This window comes from Drosophila miranda, chromosome XR (genome assembly GCF_003369915.1).
Source record: "Drosophila miranda strain MSH22 chromosome XR, D.miranda_PacBio2.1, whole genome shotgun sequence".
Classification (NCBI taxonomy): domain Eukaryota; kingdom Metazoa; phylum Arthropoda; class Insecta; order Diptera; family Drosophilidae; genus Drosophila; species Drosophila miranda.
In genome coordinates, this window is record NC_046674.1 from 594,295 (window position 1) to 617,354 (window position 23,060).

Consider the following 23,060-nt stretch of genomic DNA (forward strand, 5'->3'; position numbering starts at 1 on the left):
TTAGTGGATATTTACGACACAGCCAGATAGAATATTCTTTAGCTACAAATTGCATAGTGAATTATTACAACCTTGCCCCTAAGTAGGGGTTCTACCCACCTCCACCTGCCTCCCCCTCTAGAGATGCGCCACCAATTCACGGGTAAATCACAGCTTTTATAAATAAGCAAAAACCTTTGGTAGAACAAACTATAATGCTTGAAACTTTTCTTATTCCAAATTTTGCAAGTAAAGACCTTATAGGAAATAACTACAAGACCCAGAACTTATCAAAGTCAAACTTTGCAGAGTGAAAACTTCTTTCAAAAGATAACCTCACTTATTTGTGCATCGCTTGCGGAATACCAGAGAACGACAGCTCTCTATTACAAAGTGCCTCTGTTCTCTGATCTTAAGGATTAAAGTTTCTAGAGGGGATAGATACATACATAGATGGCTTCCCAGAGCGAATCAGAGAGAGAAAGTTCATCAAAGATCAGTGTAATCGCAGATCTATGGCTATTTTGATGTTTAACTAAAAGAACCCCACAATTCCCCACAGATTGTTTGCATTTCCAGGAGGTTTTTCTTAAGGGTTTTCAAGACTTTAGCGCCGCAAAAGATAACACTGCGATACCAGAACAGTAACAGCGTATTGATAACCTTATTTCCTTTTTCTATCGCCATCTGCGGGTTCCATCGTAGAGCAAACACCTCATTACCTTGATATTTTATTTACTTGAAATGTGTGCAAGCACAAAACTGTTTTGATTAGAGTTAAGTGTTCATAACATACTTTGTAAGTAGGTATTATGAGTGTGAGGTTTGTCGGAGTGATCCTCACTTTATTATTGTTGTCTCTCACGCGTCCATCCAACCATCCATCCATCCATCTATCTAGAGTAAACAGTCCCCCACTTGCTTCATAACGAGTGACAGGCCTGACCCACAAAAACCTCATCATCAAAGAGAATATTCCACAGAATTGTAGATCACATCTTCCCACGATTGTAATAGAACCCACGAATACTCGGATCGGCTTGGATCGGATTGGATTGGGGATCGCTCATCTCTATGGGCGAATATTCCGCAAATGACTTTCTGACGGAAGGGGGGTTACAATTCTGCGAAATCTGGTCACAATGTGTTACAAAATAGGGAGGAAAAAAAATAAAAAAGAGAAGAGAAGAGAAGGGAAGGGAAGGGAAGGGAGGAGAAAAGAACAGTGCGATGGGCCGTGAAGCGACAAAGAAATAAATGGATGGATGTCAATGTGTGGGGGCAGAGGAAAGGATGGCAGATATGGAAGGGGGGGGCTGTCGTCTAATTAAATCCCACTGACTCATTTCACTTGTTTCCCCCTGAAGGGCAGGGAAAACCGGAGAATCAAAATCTAACCAGAAGATGGAGGAAATATGGAATTTTACTGTAATTTTTTTTACACTTTTAAATATTGCAGAAAATTACGTATTTCGTTGGCTTTCTGATGGCTATCCAAAAAAATAAGTTACATATCCATGAAATTTATTGGGAGGAAAGGAGAACTTCTAGAAGGAAAACTCTGAACTAGGTTTTTATCCGCTATCCAAAGGTATTCCCAAAGGAAAACATGAGAAATTTCACAAGATTTTTTTTGTAGAAATGTAGAATAGTTCCAGTTCGAAAACTAGAACAAAGCGGATAATACTTTCACTTTGCATCAAATCCTCTGTCCTCTATACAGAAGAAACCCCAAAAGACCATGAAATCTCTTTTAAGATATTCTCTAAAATGTTGGCATATTTTTTTTCTGATTATCCAGATCTTTGATCCACTGAAAATATTCCCAAAAATTGACATTTTCCGAGTAAATAATATGATATGAAACCGCAATGCGGGAGCATAAACAATCTCCTGGCATTTGCTTGATTTTTGTTTATAAAACAAATAAATGTTAAACACTTGGAAAATTGAGCAAAATACGCGCGCAACAGACGTCAGGAGCGAGTCAATGGCCAGATTACGAGCCACAGCAATACAAAAAAAAAACAAAAACAAAAAACAAAACAAAAAACAAAAAATATGCAATTAAATTTAATTAAATTTATTTACAATTTATTCCACAATTTACAAACACACACACGAACAAAACAGAGAAAATAATGAATTAAATGTACGAAAAACGGAGGAAAAACGCGGCCGAAACGCGCGGAAAACGCGCTGGGCAACAACAACCACAACCGCACCGTTGTACAAGTGAATTCTAACTGTGAATACTGCTGCGTCGGCGTCTCTGCTTCTGCTTCTGCTTCTGTTTCGTTGGGTCTCGGAGGTCGGATTCGGATTCGGATTCGGGTTCGTTGTCTCGATTTGCCGAAGCGTAGCATAAAACGAGCGCGAACGTCGTGAGCCGCGACAAGGGCGGCAAGAGCTGCGGTTCTACATTGTTTCCCGGCACTCAGTGCATACATATGTGAGCTTCTGATTTGGTAGAAGAGGGAGAGGGCAGAGCTAAATTCTTAAAGACACTTTTAACAGGGTCTCTGAGATCTAGGCGCTCATCCATCATGGGCTCGGAAACGCTTCCTTCTGATCGCCACATCCACCACAAAACTAATATACCCCTCTCTTCTCTTTGAGCATCGGGTATAACAAACACGAAGCTCGCTCTCTCGTCCCCCGACCCTCGGCGGAAAGAAAGCGCGTCAGCAGCCAATCTGTCGTGTGGGTGCGAGAGGTGGTGTTTTGGGGAGAGCAAAAGGTGAGCGATAATGACACGGCAGTTGCTCTGTCAGCGTCACTGCATCCACAGTGGTCGTATGTTGGTGGTTGCTTGGCGTGGTTGGGGGGGTTGGGGGGGACCCGAAGCGTACCCACAAGAACCGCTTATTAGCAATGCATTGCACCGCGAGGAGTTCTTTATGACGCTCTTCATTAACGCGGCACACGACGCGTGAGAGAGAGTGAGTGCAACTCCGACGGCTGAGTCGGACATGGCTAATGAGTCAACAGGTAGTGCGCTTGGCTGCCGAAGCGGCTGGCAGTGGCAGTGGCCGTGGGAGGGGGGATAAGCGAAGAGAGGCAGCCAAGAGGGGATCAGTGATGCCAAGGTGTAGCGTGGTGAAGGATCGTCTCTCTTGTGGGAACATTCAGCATTGCCATGCCTCACCTTTGAAATCCAGAGCGTAAGGGCGGAGTGCAGGGTGAAGCGAAGAGAGCAGCCAAAGAGAGCAGTACTTCCGTTAGATTAATGACCATCGCATCCCTTTGCATATTACTCAAACTGTAAGCCCAGCGCCGAGCATATGATAAATTTCCTTTACTTTGAAAAGACGGTCAAGGTCACACCCCCACCGCCACCCTCCCTGGGGGACCAACTGCTCCAGCCATTTATCAAAAACGTCTGGCGACCATTTTGCCACACTTCTTGATTTTGATTGCGCCACAGACAGCCCCAAAGAGTCGCGCGAGCAGCAGACATGAAACAAATTCCAAATTGCAATTATTTACAAGCGCAAAACGCAACTAGCTAAAAGGCCAACTGTTGTCAACAGGGGGTGGAGGGGGGAAGGGGCAGTGGGTAGACATGGTAAGCTGGACAAAATCCATAAAGACGAAGCAAATGGGCCGTAAAAAGGTCAGAGACATGGTCAAAAGGATTCGAGAGGGGGGCTCAAAAGAATTTTTGGGATTGGGAAATATCCTGCAAAATATTGGTCTAGAAAGATTACTTTTGGAGGGACCCAAACAAAATTTCAAAAATCCAATATGCTCTGCCATATTCTTCTATAAACTATCTGGCTATTCCCCTCCTACCATAATTACACAGCAGTACGCTACTGTTTTAATAATATTATGATGCCATTGGATGGATCTGCACCTCAGTCTCTCAGCTCCTTCCGTTCCGTTCCGTTCCGTTCCGTTCCAATCCGTTTAGTTTCTATTCAGTTAGGCAGCACTTGGCCAAATTTGTGTATTTGCACTAAAAATACACAGAGAGAGCGGACGGGCGGACGGGCCGACGGGCCGACGGACGGCCATTGAGTGGGCGGTAAGCCAGAGGCTGGGTACAGGCGGTGTTTGATTGGTGTGGCCAAGTGTTTTCATTCATGGCCCACGAGCACGAAAAGAGTCAACAGACTCATGGCCCAGTCATAGCCCGACTGTTTGACCCCCCTGCCTGCCCCTGCCACAGGGAGATTCATTGCTGGGGGAGGGCGAAAGGAGAGGCTGGCTGGCTGATGGCTAATGTAATTTATGAAGATTTCTTTGCTTGCTTTGCTTTTCGCTTAATCGTAAACATTAATGATTAATTAGCTGAAATTGTACAATAAAATCAAAGGCAACTAATGTGCGATCCCCAGAGTGGGCGCATCTGTATCTACACACACACACACACACACACATATACTCGTATACTCGTATGTTTGTATATTTGTGTTTGTTTGTATCTCTATCTGGTGGAAGATTGATGACCATTCCACGTTGGTGCTGGAATCCACTTAATTAGAGGCTCCTCCAGCTGCTCCTCCACTACCTCCTCCACTACCACATCCAGGTAGTAGTCGTGCAGTTCTGTGGTCTGTGGTGTGGCCATGTCGCCGCACTGTCTTTCAGTTTGATAAGCAGCCACATTAAAATGTCTCCGTACACACACACACACACACACGCACAAGTATACGTATACGATTACGAAATGCAAAACGTGACTTTGGCGAGGCAGTTGATTAATGGATACGGGAGCCAACCAAGTGCCGGAACAAGTTGGATATGTTTTTTGTACTTGCAAGGTAAATAAATGTATCTGCCGATAGTGTATCTTCATCTATGCAAATATCGTTCCACTGCAGCACGTGATCTTCTGGCAGAGGTCTTCTTAACCAGTGATTAACCAATCGAATTTCGAGCCATAAAAGTTCCCCTATTCCTCTACGAATTCATAAAAGTCCTATAAAAGAACAAAACCACAGTCGGAGGGAAAGGTATTTGATCGATTCTAGCTAGATATATCAAAGAGGATCCAGGGATTCCAATGATTGCAAGAGTATCTTCTTTTAATTACAATCTTCCTGCCACGAAAATCTATCCAGAATGGAAATATTAACTGCACTTGCAGATGCATTTGGTCATAATCAAGCCCGTATATCAGCTATAACATCGAGTATATATACTCGTACACATAGAGAAAAGGAGAGAGGGGGAGAGGGAGAGTAGCTCTCCGCTCGGAGGGTGTAAACACACCTGTGGGGCAACAGGGAATCTGTTTATTTGTTTAACAACCCACCATCCACCACCCATTCGACGGTGTAGGGGGCCACTCGTGTGTTGCTTTTAATTACACGAACAGGCAGGCAGGCATGTAGAAAACAGCCAAAAGGAAAAAGGAAAAATAACATTACATTGCATTACATTACAGATATTGTAGCTTGTATCTCTCTGTATCTGTAGCTGTATCTGTATCTTTATCTGCTTGGATACATTTGGCGCTTGTCGGTTGTCGTTCGCTTGTCACCTGGTCGCAGGTGCAATTGTCTGTGCCTCTGGCTTTAACTCTGTCTCTGTTTCTGTTTCTCCGTCCGATGTTTAAGGCCATCTCTTTCCACATCGCATGTCCGACACTGTATCTAGCATTGCTAGGTTGCTCTCCCTCCAAAAGGTAGCTACAAATGTTGTTTTACTTTTTTAATGGAAAATCTATTTATTTATATTGTTTACCGTATAGTATCTGTCTTTGCTTTGACTTTTGCTCTGTGATTCGTGGAAATTCACGTTAACGTGAGGCGTCACATTAAGTAAACACACAAATAATTTGCATCTGTTCTGGCCCGTTCCCAGCGATCCGTTTGTGTTTGTTATGGCCCAAAAGTACAATGATCATTCGTCACTATCTTCGGTTCGGTTCGGTTTGACGGGGGAGAATTTTGTGGATTTCTCTGTTGTCAAAAATCTGTTTCCCTAGTCATGTGGGGTATTTATGTGTTTGGAAGATCTGGTATATGTTGTATAACCCATTAGTTCTTTGGCCTGTAAATGTTCAACATTATTCGATAATTTGTGGGCAGAAAAGCATTATTTCTGGTAAAAGTTTCTTGGTTTGAGCGAAGGAATTTCAATTTCAAGGTTACTCATCAGGAATTGTATTTGAAGTATAGAGATTTATGATTATTTACACGTAAATACACCATCTATAGGACCTACCATAGGGATACTTCTAAGTTCGATTTGTTCCAAAACGATCCCATCATTTTTTGAGGGGTTTTGGATCCGTTTGGGGGGCCAATCATAAAAATGTGATATCTTCAAGTGTGAAATTATGCAAAACAGCAGCAAAAAGTGGGGCCACAAAAGAAAACAAGGAATAGCAAGAGAGAGCTGAAGAGAAGCGACGATAGAAATGCTAAAATCAAAGTAGAATTTATTCAAAAGTTCTGCCGCTGCCGCTCTCTCCCTCTGGCACTCTCTCTTGTACGAAATAGAGTGTGGAAAGATTGATGCCCAATTAAAATACTTTGCGAGCAGACGCCGCGGGGCAATCCATTAGCACCGATAATTACCACCTCAATAACTCATAAATACCTATAGATGACCCCTCTCCTGCTCCCATGCTTACCGTTGTTCTCCGCCTGCTGTTGCTGTTGTTGTTGCTGGTTTCGCCGTGGACGTGACCGTGGCCGTGGACTTTTTTCGCCGTATGGCCATGTGGCGCTCGCGGGTGGGAAACTTTGGTTGTTTCTTTACCAGCACGGGCTGCACTTGGAAGACGTCACATGACTGCACCTTCAACAGCATGTTGGATGAGCAAACTTCTTGCAGCGCGAAGACGAAAGAGAAGCGCTGAACACGCAACAATGGGATGGCGGTGGCGGTGGCGGGGGCAAACAGTCACGGGCAGGCAGCAGTTTGACAGCCGCTCAGGTGTCTTTCAGCAGTGCGTGGCACGAATACATATACATACATATGTATGAAGCGGTACGGCTTTTCTTTGGTATGCAAGCTGCTCTAATATTTTGCACCACACTGTAGTTCGAAGCTAGGCCTGTCGCGGCAGCAGGACGCTGGTGTATCACCAATATCGCGGTCCTTCACTGTTTATGCGTTTTATTTCTGCTTCGACTGCCAGCTGACCTAATATTTGATCACTCACTGTATTGCGTTTACGAACAGACACGAAGATGTCGATACTGATAAGCGATTGACGTTTAGGTAAACACAAAGAGAGTCGGGTCGGAGAGAGAGTTAAGTTGGAGAGTGAGTGTACGCGATAAGGTGTACTGCTTACACATTGCGTGCTCTCCTTTCCTCCTATTCTTCTTCTTCTTGTACGCTTTGCTGATGTTTCACCGTGTTTGCTTTCGGTTTAAAATGTATTTTAAGGCTGGAATATTCATTCGCTTCGCTCCGATCGCGTGGACAACTGAGTAACAACTGTTTTAACAGTTAAACAATGCAATTTTGAGCGCGTCTCGAAACGCAAAAAACAACAACAGCCGCAACAACCACAAATAAATCGCGCGAAGCACGCGGCTGTTAGAGAGATCGTCAATGAACGCACACACACACACACACACACAGACACACACGAACATGAACACTTGTAGAAGCAGACATCAGACCAAACACGAGCCGGCTCAGGGCACACTGTCAGTCACTCATGCAGTCAGTCATTTCGTCAGTCAGTCAATGTCAGCCTCGGTAGCGTTCATTGCTCAAGCCCTAAAAAACATGAGACAGGGGGAGAGGGAAAGAGACTCAGAGAAAGAGAGTGAGAGAGAGCGCACGCTTTGAACTTGAGTTGAACCCAACACTTGAACCACGCTGCTGTTGCAACATTTCCCACTGAAGCCATCGCAATCGCAGTCACAATCTTCCACTGCAATCGTTTCATCAACTCAATTCGAATCCCAATCTGGAGAGATCTAAGAAATCAAATGATTTCTTTGGTTAAATATAGAAAAACAAGTCAAGGTCATTTAGCTTAATTGATCCCCAATTGACGATGCACCTCCGATGAAACCGGCACGGGGGAGGGTATTGGGTGGTTGGATGGAAGCCCTATCGGTGCTTGTTTCCATAGAGGGGCAAACGATAAGGCACTAGCATTACCTTCAATTCCCCAATCAAAACAATAGCAATCGCAAAAAGATCAATCAAAAAAGATCGATAGTTTTATATACCCTTTAAATTTTCTTTCATAATTTCTTAACCATTTCTTTCAGTGTCCACCTCTATATAATAAATATTCCTCTACTGATGGCTTTTGATCTATGTTTTCATCACCTGAATGAAATATTTTTTCACACAAAACTATGACCACAATTTCTTAAATATTTCTTAATATCTTTGGGTCACTAGAGAAGTATTTATGCCTTTCTGGGATTAAGAAATAAAAAATAATTTAATTTACAACCCAACACATTTGGCCATAAAAGTCGCACATAAAAATACAGAAAAAAAAAAAAGAAAAAGACCCACAGGAAAAACTAGAACTTTTGGTAATTTATAGCGAATGACACGTAGAAATGCAAAAACACGAACTACACACATTACAAATTAAAATCCACAAAAAAAAACAAGTGTAAAAAACTAATTCTGGGCAGAACGAAGATAAAAATACCCTATTCAAGTTAAAAATTTAGGTTTATTACAAAAAATATAAATCTAATATATATATATAATTTATCTAACAATATCGATGCCGATAGTCTTTAATCTTCGGTTTCGATTCTCGATTATTTGTTCTTTTCTTTTCTGATACTTTTACCTCGAATCTTCTCAACAGATCTGCAATGCCATTTTTTAGCAGCGTATCACAGAATCAGAATACGCATACGCCCCGTAAATCATCAAATGAAATTGGCATGCGGCCAGCATCAGACAGAAAGCACACACAAAAAAAACCACAGTTAGACAAAGGAGAAGACAGACGGACGTAGAAGCGGACAGGCGGACTGACAGCCGTATGGACAAACGGACACCCGACAGCCAGACAACAGACAGTCGGACATTCGATTCAGTTCACAGATTAATGGCGTAATTCGAAATGGTTTTTGTGGCCACAATCGCTAAGTGTTTGGCCAATTTCCCGAATTGCAATTGCCCCCCATTTGCGGGGGGATATATGGGGTGGAATGCATCACATAATCGTTTGGAAAATTGCATAATTGTAGCTACTAAAACGAAAAGCAACGCAATGCAAGGCAGTTCAAGTGCAAGCATAACAATGAATAAATAATGAAGATAATTAATGACGGCCGGGCAATAAATTGGCGATGCGGCCAGAAAAATTTCCATTACAATTTTCTGTGTGCAGCAAACGTTGCAACGTTGTCAACGATTTGACCCTGGGGGAAGGCAGATCGCTCTCCAGATCCATTGTAGATGATAGTGCCTCGTGTCCCATCATTTTGGTCCCCTGACTTGCGGTTTTCCGTTCATTTCTCTACCGCTTTTATGGGCCACAAAATTGTTGTGGCCGCTGCTGCTTCCCCCCCCCCCCCCCCCTTGCTGTTTAAAAAGAGGTTCAATCTGTTTTTGGCATTGCTGACTCAACATTTATCTATCGATCGCAGCGAAAACGAATTTCTGATCCCACACACTATTCACAGTATTTGGGTATAAAATACAAAATCTTAATCTTTCTACAGATTTGGGGCAATTAATGTTGGCTTGGGCGCTTCAAACGAAAGAGGGGGATTTATAGAAGACGATTCCACTTTCTTTTCGAACGTCTTAGCTCTTAAAACTCTCTTATTTCTTTATTAAACTACATTTCAAAGGGAATATCTTACAGTCGTTTCTTTTCATTTATGTAGCGCCATCTGGCAGCAGCTGTGTGAACCATTCGGCAAAAAAGCTTTTGCAAGAAAGCTTTACAGTGCGGTCGTGGAATATTATGCTACTCAAGTGGTATTTGATTTATATGTACATATTTGAAAGTTTAGAATGAATTTTGAATGAAACAAATTGGATAATGCTTTAAAATCGAATAAATTTACTAATTATTGTTAAGTTTCTAAGTTTATTTACGTATATTTAATTTAAATACTATTAAATTCCTGAAAATTGCTTACCTCCAATCGTGTGCTGCAAAGCCAGGACAATTTGATTTGCATTGTTCACAGCGCACTCCATCCTCAACCTCGCGGATAATGGCACCCTGAAAGGTACAAATGGAAATAGTTATTAAAACGAAACAACAGGAAAGAAATCGGCGTAGAATGAGATGGGTATGGCCTAAGAGTCTCTCCAGAGGAGTATTCCCTACTCCCTCCTGAACTCCCTCCAAGTCTACGCTTTAAATTTGCTCGCAAAACCGAAAACAAGACAAGAGATTTACGATTGTGCCCTATGCTCATTTGCGGGCCACTGCGCCAAACAATTTCGCAAATAAAACTATGGATAAAGATACATATATACATATATCTAAAGTGTTTCGGGGGAGCCTTGTGTTGGGGGATGCAAATTGCATTTGGCGAGCCAAACAAGCGGCAAACGCTTCGACATGCCAAAAGTTAAGCTTTCTGGCTGCTCTAGATGTTGCAGTTGCACTTGCAGTAGCTGCTGCTGCTGCTGCTGCTGCTTCTGTGGATGTTGCACTTGTTCCAAAAATACACCCCAACAAACAAACCAGAAGAACAAACACACACACACACAGAGAGATTGCACTTGGCATGCTTCCATTTCTCTTTGTCTTTCTGTTTGTGGCCAGGAAGACTGCAGTAGAAACTGTTTTCCTGTTGCCAAAAACGAGAGCCGGCGGTTTTCAGTTGAGGCATTAATATTCAGGATATCCTGTGCGACCCTTTTACTGCATTTCTTTGACCTTTTTTTTCCTGTTTTGGGAGGGTAGGATAATTGTGACACGTCGCTGCTCCAAAAATCGATGCTGACCCAGTTCATAGGCGGCCAAAATGGCATAGAGATAATGGTCCCCCCCCCCCCCCCCTACCACCAAGTGCCATGGTGGACAGTAGGGACATGGCCAGGATATTGTTGGCATTAAGTTGCAAGCTTCGGCCCCGCAGTTGGGCAAATGTTTGATTTCCACTTAGGCGGGGCCCCCTCTGCCCCCGTCCCGAGTGCGGAGATTAATGTCCTCCCAATTAAACAAATGAGAGTGTCAATAAATCTATAATGGGTCCAACTGGTTACAAACTTTCACACACACACACACAGGACTCGATCTTTGTGTGGGGCGGACAGGAGAAAGGGGAGATTCTCATCTTGAAGTCTCTCGAAGTCTCTCTCCTCCTTCGAACTCTCGAAACAAAGTCCCATGATGTCACTGCAGCTGCCTTTTTATCGACTGTAAACCAATTTCGTTTTTAATCTGAATAATCTTTGAATAATCTCTGAATAAATAAACATGAGCCAGCAGCAGCAGCAGCAGCAGCATTATGCTGCAATTGCCTTTTGTGGCACTGGGCTCTTGTATTGTATCTGGTATCTTTATATCTTGTAAGTGTAGCACCTTCTGCCCACTCATACGACGGGTTCACCCACTGCTACAAATTCTGGCACAGCCAAACAGAATGCTTTTTAGCAAAATATCAGAGTCTCCAAATAAATTGGAGCCAAAGTTCGCTTTGGCAACAGCTCGTACATTTTCCTAGGCTATGACGCTATGTGCCACCCGACTGTCTGCACTCGAAAATCCAGCGGAACAAATGACAAATACCCTTTAAAGTGTTTATGGGTTAAAAGACGATTTACAGATGGAATTTTCTTTATCCAATCTCGAAAGAATCTCTTAAGGAATTACTATCATCCTTTAAAGTCTTACATTCAGAAAAGGAATGACTTTATATAGACACTTTTCTTGAATTATATTTCATTGATTAATGTGGAATAACTCGAATAATATTCGCATAGGATCATAGCATCACGAATCCAATCCGACTGAAACACAAAATGCTGCCAGAATGGGATTTTTATAGGGATATCGAGATGGGTTTTCTATGATAATTGAAGTATTAGAAATATACCTAGAAATATTCTTAATTTTACCGGGTTCTCATGATAGTTTGTTGATCTATAGATCACAGTTTGAACGATTTTGAAGCATGCACACAATTATGGATGTAAATAATACATTAGATGTGCTTTGAAATAGTTTCCAAAAAAAATATACCCCACGTCTTACAGGGTATAGAAATCCGTAGGTCGTCGTCGTTGTCAAACGCAGAAAACCGGTCTTTGGTTTACTTGGAAATGAATCTATCTATGCGTTGTGTATATCAACATCAACCTCAGACCAGACTGGAACTTGTATAAACATTTGTGCGAGTGTGTACCCAGAGCCCAAGCCGAAGCAAAGCCAAAGCAATCCGCGACACAGAACAGTAAGTGTTTGTTTATTGCAAAACAGAAATCCCCCAAAAAACTACACACAAACGGGCACAAAGTACCGACACAAATTAACGAGAAATTCACAGAGAGCCAGGCCCAAGAGTGGAGTTTCAGGGCAGGGCAAGGCAGGGCAGGGCAGGGGGCACTACACTGCCTAATGATCACGATTAAGCCTGATGCCCGATGCCCGATGATGATTCAAAAGTTAACCTGTTTTTTTAGACCCCCACGCAAAGATCGACCCCTCCCCCCTCCCAGCCAGCCAGCCAGCCAGCCAGCCAGCCAGCCGTATGGGCAAGGTTACGGCGGCGCGTATTAGCTCACATTGCAGAAAACTTGCGAGTATTTTTCACACTCTACTTAAGATCCAGCTAATGGCTGCTGAATGTGGTTCAAGATCGTGCGTAGAGTATGGAGAGACTACTTAGTGGCTACTACAGTTGCACCGACCAAGTTTAGTGGCTGGCAGTGGAGTGACTAAAGAAGTCTCTCAAGATTCGCCCCGAACACAGGCGACAGTCTTGGCCTGGTTGTGGCTGGGGCCAGTTTAGAAAGTGAAGTGATCTACTAATTAGGACACAGAAAGAGAGAAAAAGCAAGAAGTCTCTGCAAAGATCCACGACAGGTGGCGCCAGAGCTTAACTCTTTGAGAAGCGCATAGAAAGGCTCCTTTTACTCTCGTGCATCATCTCCAATGACAACAACTATTGTATTTAGCTGTTGACATCATCATTTGCCACAATTTATTCCACAACTTTATATATACATATATATTATTTTTCAAAACCAAATACGGCCAGAACCCCATCAGCTGCTTTCTAACTAGAAATCCCCCTCACTCGGGATGACCATATTTAATGCCCCTGTCACGTAACGTTCGGCTCATTTTCATGCACAGTTAGTCATACAGAAAGACAGTCCGACAGACAGGCAATAACCATGTACGTATGTATGTATCTGTGGCAGGCATTAAAACTCATTTTTTTTTTTTTAGAGCACACACAAAGCTTTCTTTTGCTGACAATTATACCAACAACACTACGGCACATATTGTACTTGTATTTTTATTTTTAACGGTATTTTTCGGGGTTCGCTGGTTCCACAAAAAAACAAAAAAAAATATCCCCACCTTGGGGCCACATAACAAAAATGTTCAATTGAGTAGACAAATTTTCGTATATTTATTTACGTATTATTGATCTTTACTTAAAAAATAATTGTACGCAGCGAAATTCACAACACACATCCGATAGATACGAGACTGAGGGGTTGTATTCGATGGATACATAATAAATCATTAACGATCGAAGTCCAGTGCCCGCTCATGACGCAAGACCTCGTCTCACTCTTGGGTGTCTTTCTTCGGAAAGAACTTCGCGAGCTCTCCCCCTCTCTCTCTCTCTCTCTGTCTCTCTCTATCGCCAGGGCATTTTGATGGGCGATCGATTGCGTCGTGTGGGCACGGGGGCGGCACGTGTCATTGGCTGTTCGCGACGCCCCAAATAAACGGTGGGAACGCCCCCGCCGTAGACCGTTGCCCCACCCAAGCCGCTGGAGGATCCCCGCTGCTTCAGTGGGGCAATGTTCGCGCTGCTGCTGGTGTGGGTGGTGTTGGTGGTGTTGGTGGTGTTGGTGGGGGTGGCAGGTGCATTGTAGTGGCCTCCAAAGTACGTCGATGATGGCTGCTGCTGCTGCTGCTGCTGTCGGCTCTGGGGCTTGCTGCCGTACAGCTGCACCCTCGTGGGGGCCCTGCCTCGAGCGGGCATTGGATTGGCGGAGGACAGGGACCTGCTCTGGTCACTGCCGATGTGCACCAGGGTCCTGCCACCCCTCTGCTGCGAGGGCTGCTGATGGCCCACGCTCATCCGCGAGGACTGCTGCTGATTCACGCTCAGCCGAGAGTTCTGCTGGGGGTCCACACTCATCCTCGTGGGCTGCATTCGTGTGGGAGAGCTCTGCGGGCGGTACCACCGCTGAGAGGCATTGGGACTGGCGGTTCTCGCAGTCGATGGAGGCCCCAGCCTGCTCGGATTGCTGGCCAGAAGCCTCTGCGCATAGTACTCCGTTGTGGGCATGGGCTTGGCCACGCCCACGGGCACGAACCTTCCCGGGGAATGGGGCGAAATGGAGTTCTTGATCTCGATCCGTATGGAGGGAGCAGGCGATGGCGATGGCGATGGCGACATGTACCGCAGGGAGGGCTGCACCACGCGGAAGGTCTCGTTCCGTTTCACTGGCGATCGGGTGGCAGAGCGAGAGGGGCGGTCCCGGAGCGGGGAGCGCGACTGCGGCCGGTAGTTGTCGTTCTCGAAGACAAGGAAGTCCGGACGGTTCTCCTTGGACTCCCAGCGGCTGCCGCACGTCTTGAGGGGATCTGGGGTGGGCGGCGGCGGCACCTCCACGAACCAGGCGGGATTGTGCGGCGCCTCCTTCTGCTGCTGGAGCAGGCGCTCGCGGAACGATTTCCTGAAGCTGTTCAACGTCACCGTCTTGTACTTCTCCCGCTCGTCCTCCTCCCGCTGCTGGTCCTCGAGCAGATCGTCGTTGGAGTGGGTCTTCAGCTGCTCCAGCTGCTCGCGCAGATGCGTGGGCGTCTTGCTCTTGCGGTACGTGGAGGAGTCGAAGCTGCCGCTGGAGTTGGACCCGATGCTGGCCTGCCGATGCACGGATGAGTCCCCGGCTGAGCCAGACTGCAGGTTCCTCAGGTTGGAGTGCTGTTCGTACAGGAAGTTGAACGGATCCGACTGCGCGTCGTAGTCCTGCAGCCGGTCCCCGCCGTCGCTGCGCCACTTGTAGTACGTGTTGGTGGCCGTGTCGCTCGGATGATGCTCATAGCTGGCCACCTCCTCCTCCGCGGGCGCACTGGCGGGCGTCTTTTTTCGCTTCGTGAAGGTGCTGAACTTTCCGAAGACCTTCGATTTCTTCGACTTCTTCTCCAGGGTGGAGCTGTTCGAGTGCGTGTTGGCCTCCTCGTCGGATCCGGGCAGTATGAAGGTGTCCCCGCGCTGCAGTGTGGAGCTGGTCGTGGAGTCGCGACGACTGGAGGAGGCCCTGCCCACGCTGACAACACTGGCCGGACGGGAGCCGGACTGGCGCACTGGCGTCGTGTCGCGAGAGGAGGAACTCTTGGCCCGTGACGATGACGACAGCGAGGAGCGTATGTTGCGGAAAAACGACATAGCTGACTGATCCTGATCCCTGATCTTTGTCTCTGATCTCTCTCGCCAAATTAACCTTTGGATCAAGCTTAACCCCTGCTTGACGACGGGGCGGGGGGGAATGTCTGGCCGATCGCGGAGCAGCAATGAAAAACCGAACCGACGCTTTCGACTGCCGTCGAGCAAGTGAGCGCCAAAACTTCAGTTGTTATGCGGATCACTAGAATTTCTGTCATACTCTGAAAGAGCGGTAGATCGCTCTCTCTCTCTCTCTCTCTGTGTCTCTCTCTCTATCTCTCTCTCTCCCTGTCTCTTTGTTTGTTCGTTTCGTTTAGTTGTGTTTTGACCAATTTGGCGTCGAGCCTCATCATCGTGTTCCATACGCTTGAACCGGGCTCTGAGAGATTATGGCTGACTGCGTGGGTGCTCCACACACCTGTACACGCATACACATGTGTAGATAGATATTATGTAAATTTAAGTTAAGAGTTGTGGCAAGGCAAACGCTTCTTTCGTAATTCATGCCAAACCACAAATCGCTCTAATTAGCTATCGAGACCTATCGCGGACATCAAGTGTCTCATTTAACGCATTAGCGCTTACAGCCAGAAACAATAGTCAAATATTGAATAGAACTTGCGGGTGGTAATAGGAGTGATTCGATAATTCGATACCCAGCCCTGGGAGGGAGGCAAAGAGTCATCTTTTCACTTTTAACGATAGCTAATGGCGATGTTAGATCTTTCTTTATATGAAGGTAGGAAGTTCTTGCTTCTTATAATCCTCAACACCCATCCAAATAAATTTATTTCCACTTATATGGACTTCTTTGCTTAAGGAAGTCTTTCATTGCGGGTAGATGCCATTTGCATTCAAGTATCAATCAAACATTGCTTATAAGGAATACTCGAATTGGGGTATTCCTCTTCCTGTTGCAAGTTACAGACAGGTGCCTTATATGCCCTGTGCTACGCGGCTACCGGGTGTCCAATCGGGCACCAGAATTCAGGTGTTTGCCGGGCAATGCGATGCTTTGTTCGAAGTGCCCCACACGGTGGGGGGCTCACGAGCATTCTATCAACTAAATCGACCACCAGACAGACGCCTCTTTGTGTTGGTCTAATGAGTGATTGGGGATTGAGTTTCGTGTGCGTTGGGTGATGTGGGTTTTTTTTTGCTCGATAATTTGGTGGCAATTTTGATTTGTTTCGCTTCCGATTCCGCCACCTCCGCTTTGTCAGCAGCGCTTTATGCCAGTCATTAGATTGTATCTGTGTGTCCGAAGCATCTGTCAAATTCAAGTGTCGCCTCTCCAATTAAAGCATGCATATTTTAAGCACTTAATGGAGATGACTGTACCGCGCGAACAGGGCTTAAACATGCATATTTTAAGCACTCTATTGGGATATGACTGTCTGTCTGTACGGGTCCAAACAGGCTTAAACATGCACTCAAAACGGAGAGCCACACATTGCACACTAGCATCTGCAGTCCTGTCCCCGCATCCCAGTTGGGCCATAAATCAGTTGGGAAAATCACTTTTTTAATCCTTCTTTAATTTGAATTTAAGTTTTCTGCTTTTCCAATGGCAGAGGCCGCGACTGTAACACACACACACACACACCAGCACCGAGCACCGAGCACACACGACAAACAATGCTCTTTTCGCTCTTTTCTATTTTCGCTCTCTCTCTCTCTCTCTCTATCATGTGATCGTTAACCGGTGTATATTTTGTGTAAAATTCATGTAAAGTGCATGTAGAATTGCCATGTAGGTGCCGCCACTGAGTCATGTAGTTGGGATGTAGGTAGAAACGTAAATGTAGCAAAATAGTTTTACATTTTATTGATCGTTTTTTTTGCCCGAAGATCATCTGTCCTTCTATAATCGAAAGAATCTTTTTTTTTTTATAGATGGAGGATCAATTTCGGGATCAGTTATCTCAAAATCTTAAAGCTCGAAATAGTTGGTGACCAAAAAGAAATCAGATGCTCTTAATGAAGACTCATGACATTACCACGATTGGCTGCCATTAAGCCTGGAGCATACATATTTCAAGTTTGAGCTTTCCTAAAATCCTTCAACAATGGTTTATTTTGCAATAGATCTGCACATTTTTGGCAAACAATGTTTTTCTAAAGCTTGTGTCTGCTTGAAAAAGCTAACAATGTTTTGAAAAACAGTTCCTTACATTGTTTATGTATTCCAGCATCGATAAAATAAATATTTTCGTTAAAAGATCTACTCCTGTCTTTTTGTATTTGCATATCGCATCTCCCTTTTTGTTATTCTTGCATCAAACTGCATAACAAACCAAAATGCAATGCTCCATCTTCACAAATGTAAACACTTCCGCGTATACTTAATGTTGCAGCGGAATATAAGGTATACGCCGGGGGGTGTCTCAGTCTTTGCCACAGTTTTTATGGCCATTATGATTGCTTAAATCCATAATTTATTAATTAACAATAAAAATGAATTATCAAAGAACTAAAACTGTTTAGCATATCCTCAATTTGCAGGTGAATATTTCTCACAAATGGAATACCAAAAGTGTTTATTTGAAGTGTTAAATACTTGAGTATAAAGAAATAATCAGATTCCCGGGAGCCAAATGCTTTTGGCTGGAAAATACATACCATTCTGGTCTGTGGACCTGCTGGTGGGGCAATCTGAAATCACAGCGGGAGGGCGAGAAAGAACGAAAGAAAATCATCCCAGTGTGGGGCAAAAAGGCAAGGGAGGAGAGCTGGAAAGGAGGAAAGTTCACGCCATTCGCAGAAGCATGAGGCAGCAGAAACACTTTTGCCCCAACCGCATCTGCAGGCGGGCGCCAAAAGGGAAGGGAGAAGAGCTTACCACATGCCGCATGCCACACACAGTCGTGTGGCTGCGCCCAGAGAAATATTGCTGCGCCCAAATGTTTATTGTGAAAAGATTAATAAAATATGTATAACTAACAAATTGGAGCAGTTATGTGTTTATTTTTGCGATGAAACGAAGCGGAATCTCCATGAATACACGATTCGTATCAAATATTACTCATACAACCCGTTGCATAGGCCCGCAGACCGAGAAAGACCATGAATTAATCATTCGACGGATATGGTTCGCCCGGTATACAATATATTTAGTGTTCTGCACAAAGTCTTCTCTTCTCTTTGCTCCACTTCAAAGGAATCGTATATATGTACATATAGTTTAATGTTTAGTGTTGGTTGAGGCAGGTTCCTCAGTAATAATAAATTTCAAATATTCAAACAATTCCCTTATGGATCGAGTGCCGAATAAATCATTTGCAGGCCAAACATCTGCACAACATAAAGTAGTGGAGAGGTACGATAAATCTATGGTTTAGTTTCATGAAGTTTCATGATATACTATTCTTCTCTATTTATTGGCCTGCAAATTTTCCATAAAAGCCATAAAAAAGAGAAATATTTGGATTGCTTCTTACGTGTTATTTTTGGGGAATATTATTTGCTAGATGGTCGAACTTGATTGAACCCTAAAGTACATGCACAATGGCTGGAAGCCCAGCCCAAGCGAAATACTTCAGCTATGATGCAACATCGACTATCGACAGTTCTTTGGGGGTTCCTATCCCATCCACCAAGGGTAGCAATATTTGAATGACATCCAATTATGAATGAAGGTCGGGCGGTTTGGTGCTTGGATGGCCAATGGCCAATGGCCAATGGCCAATGGCTAGTGCATTGTGTGCAAAGTATCAAATAAACATACTCGTACTCTATGAATGTGTGTACATGCGAGTATGAATGTGTTTATATGACCCACCATATAACATTTATCCGCTATTAAGTCATGCACAAGCACGCATACGCAGATACCAGACAGACGGGGCGGGGCGCACACAATGACAGCTGTTTGCTGGGGCACTGTGGGGGAGGGGGGGGGGGGGGGGGCGCCCCAATGCCAACGACAACAGCAACAGCAACAGCAACAGCAACAAACATTGGCAAAGTAAAAGCCACAAAATAAGCCAAAATTATGGGTGGGTGTTGAAATTGAAAAATTGTTTAAGTCGTACATATATCAGATATGGGAATTGGATATTTTACACCGCGAATGCCGTTTCGGGGAGTCTTTAAGTTGTGCACATTTGCCACAATTAACAAACGGAACGGTGAAAGAAATTCCACCCGATGGAGACACGGATTTCGATACCCTAACAGATCTGTCTCCTTCACGGGGGGTACTTTATGTCTACTGGCATATCTATTACGTGATCTGGTGTGATCTGATTCATCTGGGTTTTGTCTAACCTTCCCGCTAAAGCCATAGTTCTCTCGGTTAGGGTATAATTAACACAAACACTCAAACGCACTCTAATGGGGATGATGGAGGGGGTGATGGAGATGTGTGAAGGAAATTGGTTAAGAGGGGGAGCCCGAGATGGCTGAAGAGTGGGGGGAAAGAGAAAAGAAGTTGGCGGGATAGAAAGAGAGGGGCAGGGGGAGGGGGAAGGGCGGGGGGGATAGCGAGGGGTATCAAACAAAACGACGCCTGGACAATGCGTTCCAACGTGTGCGCGCCGCTCCGGTCGGCTCGAAAGGAAGTGGGCGAGCATGTTTTTACAGTTATAAAGAGCACACACACACACACACACACACAGCTGGTGTGGTGCTGTGCTGGCCTACCATTTAAGCGAGTGTGTGTGTGTGTGAGAGAGAGCAACAACAGTAAACGTGACCGGTTGCCGGCGGCAGGCAGGCAATGCACAGATCGACCGCGAACCCCAAACAGCAGCAGCAGCCATCCAACAGATGAAGGGGAAGAGAAATAGACCACCGGAAGAAGAGAGGAGGAAGGAGGGAGGAGGGCGGAGGGAGGAGGGAGTAGGAGGAGAGGAGAGGAATACATGGTCCATCCAATATTCGTACTTACATGCGATACCCCATGATATTCACACAAACAAAACATAAATGGGGCTTGAGAGCCAACACAGCAGCGGCCACAATTATAGCCCAGAAACAATAAGCCACACCACAAACTGGGTGTAGTCTTCAGCTAGATGGCTATGCTATTTTGACCCCAACTGCAAGCAAACAAAACATATGTACAGCCGTACATATGTTGGCACATAAATAGGTGCCATGGGAGGCACGCATGACGCGGGGTTTTTGCAAAAACAGAAAACTCTCTGCCCGCGGGGTGGAATGGTGCGAAGGGGACTGCCCTCATGACTGTTTTATTTGCAATTTTTGGGAGAAAGGCCAAAAGCCCATATGGGCGGCTGCATGGAAGGAGAGAAGGAGAGGCAGCAGAGGGGCTTGCCCGCCGCCTAGTGCCAAATGCTAAACGCCGACAAGAGAGCGGGAGGTGGGGAAGAGAGATGGAAGCTGGATTTTGTCTGCATTATTAATTGCAGAAATATAATCTCTAGCAATCACACGAGAAATACATAGTTTCTGCATTCTGCAGAAATACAGAGTCTTCAAGCAGAACTCTTGTTTCTGTGATCTCTTAATTAAGGAATCTCCTCAAGGCTTGCTCTCTGCTTGCGCTCTTCGGACCCTGCACTGGCTCAAGCTTCCTCTCTTTACTCTCTTCTGCAGCTTGCACTGGCGCCGCTGTGACGTCAGAAAGCTTACAAGAAGCAGAGCTTACCGTTGGCTTACCCGTTGAACCACCTCCAAAACTGGCTTTTCGCTGGGTGTGAAATGTTCGACTGGCGTAAATGATTGGCCAAAATTAAGGCTAAACAACAACCACCGAATATATGCTAAATACATTTGGATACAAATTGAGGTTACGCGGGTTCAAAGTCGTCCCAAAAAGACAGCAACAAAAAATAAAATAAAAGCTGAAAGATCACACAGAAAAAAGTATGAATAAAACGCTCGTAGTTAAAGCAAACAAATTTATGTTTCGAATGGAGAATTTTGCTGTTGAACAAAAAAAAAACGCGTCTAATAATAGGCAAAACGATCCGAGCGTAAACTTTTGCTTTAATAGCATTTCGCCAGCTGTTCCAAAATAAACGTATTAAAGTCAAAATCAATTAATTTAATAATAACAGGAATAAATGTATGACACGCCTCCGGGGGGCCCAAAAATGACAAAGAACGGGAGAAATGGAAAAGGAGCAAAAGCAGAAGGAGGAGGGCAGAGGGCGGAGGGCAGAGGACAGAGGTAGAAGGAGAATGAGGAGGTGGACGATGATGAGACCACCCCCAAAACACCCTCTCTATAACGATAGCGTGCCGGCATTCCATTGCGCAAACACTGCCATGTGATATGACAGGGCTCGCTACCACCTGGCCCTGCCCTGCCCTGCCCTGGCCCACCCGCTACTCTTTGGCTTTTTGGAAAGGTGTGCAAGATGATATCCGTGGTCGGCCACGGTCGTGGTCCACTCGCCGTATCTATGTATCTAACTAACACGCCCATTGGGAAATATGTAACAAAAGGCACACCACACGCAACAATCGCACCAAAAGACCCGAAATGAACACCAAATGAAGGGACACTGGAAAAAACAACGGTTCTACCATCAAAAATATTTGAATTACAACAAAATTAGGGTAAAATTTTATTTCAAAATGAGCAAAGAAGGAAAAATCGAACTTTTAAGTGAAAGAATTCAAAGGAATCTTTTCTTTTAGAATTATTATTATTATTTTTCCATAACCATATCGTAACCACTGAAAGATCTCCATAAACCCAGAACCCAGATGTACAATCTGCACCAAAAAGACTCAAAGAAGATATGTATGTACATCTGTAGGTAGTCTAAGGATTTACAGAAGACGTGAAGACGTGACCACTCGACATCGCCATCTGTCATATTTCTTAAGAAAATCAACGATCAAAACTTTTAGGAAAGTCCACAGCAGAGATACAGTTATTATTCTCACATTTAACGGTGATAGCATCTTCATTCTACATAATCTTGTCTTGGATAGAATAACAAAATTTCTCTTTTGTCCCTGTCATCTTTCGAGGCATCTTTCCATTCATCAAACTCGTTTCTAGTGGGAGCCAATTGGTTTCTTTCCCTCAGTGGATATAGTGGAGACCCGGCCCCTGAAGAATTATCGTTAACCGAAATTCCAAGTGAGTCTGGGTCGGGTGGGGGGGTTCCTTTCATCATCTGAAGCAATTTACCAGCAAATGGCTGTAGCAATGAAAACTAATAATGCAATTAAACAGTTGACAAAGTTGTCAGAGAGATGTCAGGTATCTGTCGGCCAGTAACCAGTCGACGGATGGCCGATTGTCGCCAACCAGTTAGCGGCCGGCCGTACTTAGCCTCGTGGCAAGTGCAAGGCGTTTAAAACGCAAATAAGCCTCTCCAAATGGAAATACATAGCCGCAGCAGCCACCTACCTATATACACACACAACACACCACACACATCTCTCCATCTGCTTGTGGCATATAGTATACGGAATGGTATGGCATGGCGTTTGAAAAGCCACAAAGGGGGGACTGTTGGCTGCAGCCTCGGGTTGCACAGTGTCAAAAAAAGCTGCAGCAGAATGTAAAAGGATGAACGACTTACAGCAGTTCGTCGAAGTTGTAGATGCACTTTGCTATCCCAATTTTGAGAAGAGAAAGTTGGGACAGGC

The 23,060-nt window shown here is 44.7% G+C and overlaps 2 protein-coding genes across 3 annotated transcripts in view; both read right to left on the minus strand.

Moving 5' to 3' along the window:
• LOC108152132 (four and a half LIM domains protein 2) overlaps positions 1–23,060 on the minus strand; it is a 60,861-nt gene that overhangs the window by 32,803 nt on the left and 4,998 nt on the right. The window contains exon 3 of one of the 2 annotated variants that reach the window (XM_017281225.2): positions 10,029–10,114. In XM_017281225.2, coding sequence (XP_017136714.1) covers positions 10,029–10,114 — 86 coding nt within the window. Of the gene's footprint in view, positions 1–6,568; positions 6,681–10,028; positions 10,115–23,060 lie in introns of those variants that run through there. The other variant, XM_017281224.2, reaches the window with a different exon arrangement.
• LOC108152133 (peptidyl-prolyl cis-trans isomerase CYP95) lies at positions 13,464–15,659 on the minus strand. Its single transcript, XM_017281229.2, has one exon. It carries the CDS (start codon positions 15,483–15,485, stop codon positions 13,722–13,724), a length of 1,764 nt encoding a protein of 587 aa, XP_017136718.1. The 5' UTR covers positions 15,486–15,659; the 3' UTR covers positions 13,464–13,721.

What these genes read in the sequence shown, in the direction of transcription:
- LOC108152133 (XM_017281229.2), bottom strand. Translation starts at nt 15,485, where the DNA reads ATGTCGTTTTTCCGCAACATACGCTCCTCGCTGTCGTCATCGTCACGG.